At 35.8% G+C, this 6845-nt stretch overlaps 1 protein-coding gene across 1 annotated transcript in view; it reads right to left on the reverse strand.

The window, feature by feature from the left end:
* Nucleotides 1-6845, reverse strand: part of SCAPER (S-phase cyclin A-associated protein in the ER) — a 565180-nt gene that overhangs the window by 177574 nt on the left and 380761 nt on the right. Inside the window, exon 24 of the mRNA XM_011932825.1 lies at nt 879-994. Coding sequence (XP_011788215.1) covers nt 879-994 — 116 coding nt within the window. The remainder of the gene's footprint in view (nt 1-878; nt 995-6845) is intronic.

The raw sequence follows: 6845 nt of genomic DNA on the forward strand, positions 1-6845 counted from the left end.
TTGACCTCCTGGGCTCAAGTGATCCTTCCTCTCTTAGTCTCCTGAGTAGCTGGGACTACAGGTGTGTGCCACTATGCCTGACTAAATTTGTTAATGTTTTGTAGAGACGGGGTCTCGCTACATTGCCCAGGCTATTCTCGAACTTCTGGCCTCAAGTGATCCTCCTGCCTTGACCTCCCAAAGTGCTGGGATTATGGATGTAAGTCACTGCACCCTGCCTAAATGAACTTTTATTAAAACCTCTTATTTAAACTCCGTAAATAAAAGTCTCCACAAAATACCCAGAAACTGCGCACGTTACAACCCAGGAATACAATACTTCTGAAATAACATTGCTGCTATACCCCAGGTGGTCAGGGACTTAAGAGAACAGGAAAGCAATTTACCGTTAAAGACCAACGTGCAATTCAGTTCCCAGCAATTTGGCTGGGACTCTAGGCTATGGCACTCTTTGCCTCTGACTGCTTTTCCTGTATGGTAGGAACTTGCTGAAATTTCACAGCTCAGACTTTTGTTAATGTACTTACTCACCTCTTTTTTCACATGCAACACAATGTTAGCTTACTGTAACTATTATTTATTTGTGCTCAATTTTTGGAAGCAGTTAGAATTGCTCAAGAGTTCATCAATTCTTCTTGATTTCTGATTAGAGCACATCACAGACCAAAGAGATTTCCTTTATAAGGCTTTCTAGGCTCAATTTGAGTTTTGCAAGTGATGTTGAGCACCTCTGTTTTTCTCCCTAATGGGGAGTGTAAGCTTTTGGTATTCAACCCTGAATACACATCCAATTTTCTTGTCATTCTCCATATGGAAACCATAGGGCAGAAATGACTCACAAATGAAACATAAAAAACAGATTAAGAAACTATACTTACTTAGGAGGAATTCTTAAAACTGTGTTCACATTTGTGGCTGGGACTACTACTTGAAGGATGTGTTCAAGGGCTGTTAATCCACCAGCAGCTTGAAATGCAATCTGATCTGCCACATTCTAGACAGAAATACAAACAGAAGTTAGCCCAATTTCCCAGGCATAAAACTATAACTAAAATTATATCTGTAGTCTGAAACATGCTGATGGTTCAACTATTCTACAAATATTATTTTATAAATATTTGTTGAATGCTACTCACTGCTAATTGTTTCAGTACTAGGAAATATAGGTCAAAAGGAGTGAGCATAAAAGACATAGTTGCTCTCCTCCATGAAGCTTAAAATTTGGTAGATGGCAAGCACCGGCAACCAAAGCAAAAATGGACAAGCGGGATCACATCAAGTTAAAAAGCTTCTGCACAGCAAAGGAAACAATCAACCAAGCAAAGAGACAACTCACAGAATGGGAGAAATGGGAGAAAATATTTACAAACTATCTATCTGACAAGGGATTAACAACCAGAATATATAAGAGCTCAAACAACTCTGCAGGAAAAAAATCTAATAATCCAATTTTTAAAATGGGCAAAAAATCTGAATAGACATTTCTCAAGAGAAGATAAACAAATGGCAAAGAGGCAAAAGAAAAAGTGCTCAACATAACCGATCATCATAAAAATGCAAATCAAAACTACAAACATACTATATGATCTAATTTATATGAAAATCTATGATAGACAACGTAGTTGTCACCCCAGTTAAAATGGCTTTTATCCAAAGACAGGTAATAACAAATGCTGGTGAGGATGTGGAGGAAACAGAACTCTCATACACTGCTGGTGGGAATGTAAATTAGTACAACCACTATGAAGAACAGTTTGGAGATTTTTCAAAAAACTAAAAACAGAGCTACCATATGACCCAGCAATTCCACTGGTAGGTATATGCCCAAAAGAAAGGAAATCCATATATCTAAGAGATATCTGCTCTCCCATATTTACTACAGCACCATTCACAATACAGCCAAGAACTGGAAGCAACTCCATCAGGAGATGAGTGGATAAAGAAAATGTAGTACATATACAGAATGGAGTACTATTCAGCCATAAAAAGGAATGAGATCCTATCATTTGCAACAACATAGATGAAAGTGGAGGTCCTTATGTTAAGTGAAATGAACCAGGCGAAGTAAGACTTCACATGTGCTCATTTATTTGTGGGAGCTAAACATTAAAACAACTGAACTCATGGAGATAGAGAATGGAAGGATGGGTACCAGAGGCTGAGAAGGGTAGTGAGGGGACCGGGTAGTGGGGAAGGAAGTGAGGGTAGTTAATGGGTACAAAACAATAGTCAGAAAGAATAAGACCTAGTACTTGAGAGCACAACAGGATGAGTATAATCAATAATAATTTAATTGTTCATTTACAAATAACTAAAAGAATACAGTTGGATTGTTTGTAACACAAAAAAATGAATGCTTTAGGTGATGGATACCCCATTTATTCTGATGTGATTATTAAGCATTGTATGCCTATATCAAAATATCTCATGTATACCATAAATATATAAACCATGTACCTACAAAAATTAAAAATTAGAAAAAAAATGAGTGCCTAGAAGAACCAACACTAATCAGATAGTTATAAATAAGGTGATTTTAATTATAAGTACCTTGAAAGATAAAAGGTTCTCTATGAGAATAATGGAGGAATCAACTATATAATGGGGAAAGGGTCAGGATAGGCTTCTCTGATAAAATTGAGGTTTTAAGACAAGTAAAACAAAGGGGGAAGAAAAGAAGCACTCCAGGCAAAGGAAAAAAATTATATATAAAATTTTAGCAATACTTACTTAAAAATCACATCTTTATCACATTGTAATCTTAATTACCACCTAACAATATAGACTTCCACAAAGATTCCCTCTACTAGAATATTTGTCTTCAGCAATAAAAGATAATCTAATATCTCATCATTTTAGCTGTATCCTTTTAAAAAAATACCATTTCAGCTATTTTAGGAAAACATTAAGTAACAATTTTAGAACTAAACCTATGATTATTTCTATGCAATTTATGATCTGTATATAATCCTTGTGGGAAATAACATTTCCAAGTTATTTGCACTTCCTTGGCATGAGAAAGAGAAAAGTAATTCTATGCTACACTGTGTGTTTTTAAGCATAGGCAGAATCAATGCAACATATATGTAAAAAATAAGATAGCAACCTATTGTGCCTTGAATTGTGCCCCCCTCAAAATCCATATGTGGAGGTCCCAACCCCCAGTATTTCAGAATGTAACTGTATTTGAAGAGAAGATCTTTAAAGTGGTAACTAAGTTAAAAGTGAGGCTGTTAGAGTAGGCTCTGGTCCAATAGGACTGGTGTACTTATAAGAGGAGAAAAAGACACCGGGGTTACACCTACACAGTCAGAAAGCCACATGAGGACACAGCAAGAGGTGGCCATCCACTAGCCAAGGACAGAGGAGTCCAGGAGAAACCAGACCTGCTGACACCTTGATCTTGGACTTCCAGCATCTATAACTGAGGGAAAATCAATTTCTATTGTTTAACCAACCCAGTCGGTGGCACTTTGTTATGGCAACCCCAAACAAACTAATACAACCCGTCTATTACATCACCACCTTACATTTCTTCTAATAGCATTCCACAGCCTTGAAACTTTGAAATACTGAGGTTTTTTTGAAAAGCGAGTGGGGAGGAGATATTAGTAGATATAAGCTCTGTCAAACATATCTGTCTGATTCTTCTGGTGTTCTGAGCATTAATGACGTACCAATTATTGTCTCCAGTACATGTCTAGAGTTTAGCAGTGTTATCAAATGCTTATCTTAATCATTCAATTGCTCTTTGTGCACAATAAAATACATTTTGTGACTATAAGAAGTTCATTGTGAGAGCTAGACAAGACTCATACATGTAAGATTAAAATTAACAATTTTGTTATTAATGGAAAAATATTTCTTTGCAATGAAACAATCAATCAAAACCTCCAAAACCCAGGTAGTTAACAGTTTATTTAATACTGTAATGCTGTTGTTATTCCCTCTTTTTATGCTAGGATGTCAATATACTTAGAATAATAAGCTCTGTGTATTATCATATAATATAGAGAAAAGTGTACTAATCATAATTGTACAGCTGCATGAGTTAAAACAAGTTGAACACACCGTGTAACAACTCCAAAATTAAAATACAAAGCTTCATAGCATGCCATAGTATCCCTTGTGCCCATCCTATTCACTATCTCTTCCTTGTCCCAAAATGTAAAGGTTATCCCAACTTTTAAACTCATGAATTCATTTTGCCTTCTTTTCACATCTATATCACACTTTATCCAACTGTGTCTAGCTTTTTTTGGTTGATTGTTTATTTCTAAATTCATCCATGTTGCTGCCTGTAGCAGTACTTCATTCATTTTCTTTGCTGTATACTATTCCTTTGTGACTCTCTATATCCACTTATTTAAATGTTTCACTGCTGATTGACATTTAGCTTGTTTCTACTTTGACACTTTGGACAACGCTCCTTTAAACATTTGTGCACATGTATTTGGCACATGTGACATTCAGCTATGTTGGGCATATCTAGGAGTAGAACTGCTGGGTCACAGAGTATGCATAGGTTCAGTTTTAGTAGCTATGGCCAAACAGCTTTCTAAAATATTTTGAACAATATTTGCGGTATAGTGTTAATTTCCGTTATTCCACATTCTCACTAAAATTGGTTTTACCGTTCTTTTTAACTTTGGTCATTGTAATGGGTGTGTACTGGCATTTTACTGAGGTTTTTATTTGCTGTTTCCTGATGACCAGGGAGATTGAACATCTTATGTTTACTGGCTGTTCGTGATTTAAAAAATTTAATTCAGGTATATTTTATAATTGGGTGAAAGGCTCAGATCTTAAATATACTGTTCAATCAAACTTGACAAATGCTTATCAAGACACAACCATTTCTATCACTCTAGAAAGTTCCCTCATGCTCCTTCCATGGTCAATCCTTCCTCTCTGAAGCGACCACTGATTTGTTTCATAGTACCATAAGTTAGTGTTGTCTATCATAGATTTTCATATAAATTAGATCATATAGTACGTATAAATATTTTCTGGATTTAATTTGGTAGGGACTGGCTATCCCACCAGTAGTTTTACACCAAGCCTAGGGAACTGTGGAAACATCTCAAGTGTAGGGAAAATGGTAGAGGGTCAAGATGGGGATGTAAACACATACATACACCTCCTTTCTTATACGTAAAACAAATAAGGATTCCAGATAAAATATTTTAAAACATTAAAAGTCATAACCATATTAAAAATAAATGAAATATCTCTGTGAAACAGGGATGGAGAAGTTCATAGTAATGCATAGGGCAAGGGTCCAATTTTTAGTAGATTCTCAAAAGAACATTTGCTCCTCTAGATTATCCCCTTTTCTTCAGCTTTCACACTGATCCAGCCTCCAAATTCTGGAAATTCTACTTCTGTTACAGTTCTTGCTTCTTCTATCCATGCCTACTGTTAATTACCATGTCAGAACCATGTCTAGTTAGGCTCTCATGGTATCTTGTTTAAGGTATTATAACAACCTCCTAATTAGTATCTTTGGGTCCGAGTTTACTCTAACCAGCCCATTTTCTAGAACACTGCTTCCCAAACTCTATCAAAAAAAACCCCAATTTTTTGTTTTTAACATTTTTACTCCATTATAGACTGACACTTTTGTGAAATACAGATGAAATACTGAACAAATGGGAAAAAATGTACTAAGTAGAAGGCCACATTTTAAAATACTGTGAAAATGACCACACTGCCAAAGGCACTCTAAGAATTCAATGCAATTCCCATCAAAATGCTATCATCATTCTTCACAGAACTAGAAAAAACAATCCTAAAATTCATATGGAACCAAAAAAGAGCCTGCACAGCCCAAGCAAGACTAAGCAAAAAGAACAAATCTGGAAGCATCACATTACCTGATTTCAAACTATACTATAAGGCCACAGTCACCAAAGTGCATGGTACTGGTATAAAAATGGGCACATAGACCAATGGAACAGAACAGAGAACCCGGAAATAAACCCAAATACTTAACAGCCAACTGGTCTTCAACAAAGCAAACAAAAAACATAAAGTGGGGAAAGGACACCATATTCAACAAAAGGTGCTGGGAGAATTGGCTAGCCACAGGTAGGAGAATGAAACTGGATCCTCATCTCTCACCTTATACAAAAATCAACTCAAGATGGATCAAGGACTTAAATCTAAGACCTGAAACTATAAAAATTCTAGAAGATAACATCGGAAAAACCCTTCTAGACATTGGTTTAGCCAAGGATTTCATGACTAAGAACCCAAAAGCAAATGCAATAAAAACAAAGATAAATAGCTGGAACTTAATTAAACTAAAGAGCTTTTGCATGGCAAAAGGAACAGTCAGCAGAATAAACAGACAACTTACAGAATGGGAGAAAATATTCACAATCTATACATCCAACAAAGGACTAATACTCAGAAACTACAAGGAACTCAAATAGCAAGAAAAATTAGCAAACAACAAACAAACAAACAATCCCATCAAAACACAGGCTGAGGACATGAATAGACAATTCTCAAAAGAACATATACAAATGGCCAACAAACATATGCAAAAATATTCAACACCACTAATGATCAGGGAAATGCAAATCAAAATCACAATGTGATACCACCTTACTCCAGCAAGAATGGCTATAAAAAAAAAAAAATAGATGCTGGTGTGGATGCAGTGAAAAGGGAACACTTCTACATTGCTGGTGGGAATGTAAACTAGGAAAACAGTGTGGAGATTCCTTAAAGAACTAAAAGTAGAAGTACCATTTGATCCAGCAATTCCACTACTGGGCATCTACCCAGAGAAACAGAAGTCATTATAACAAAAAGATACTTGCTCATGCATGTTTATA

Source organism: Colobus angolensis, unplaced genomic scaffold, assembly GCF_000951035.1.
Source record: "Colobus angolensis palliatus isolate OR3802 unplaced genomic scaffold, Cang.pa_1.0 Scaffold99, whole genome shotgun sequence".
Taxonomy (NCBI): Eukaryota; Metazoa; Chordata; class Mammalia; order Primates; family Cercopithecidae; genus Colobus; species Colobus angolensis.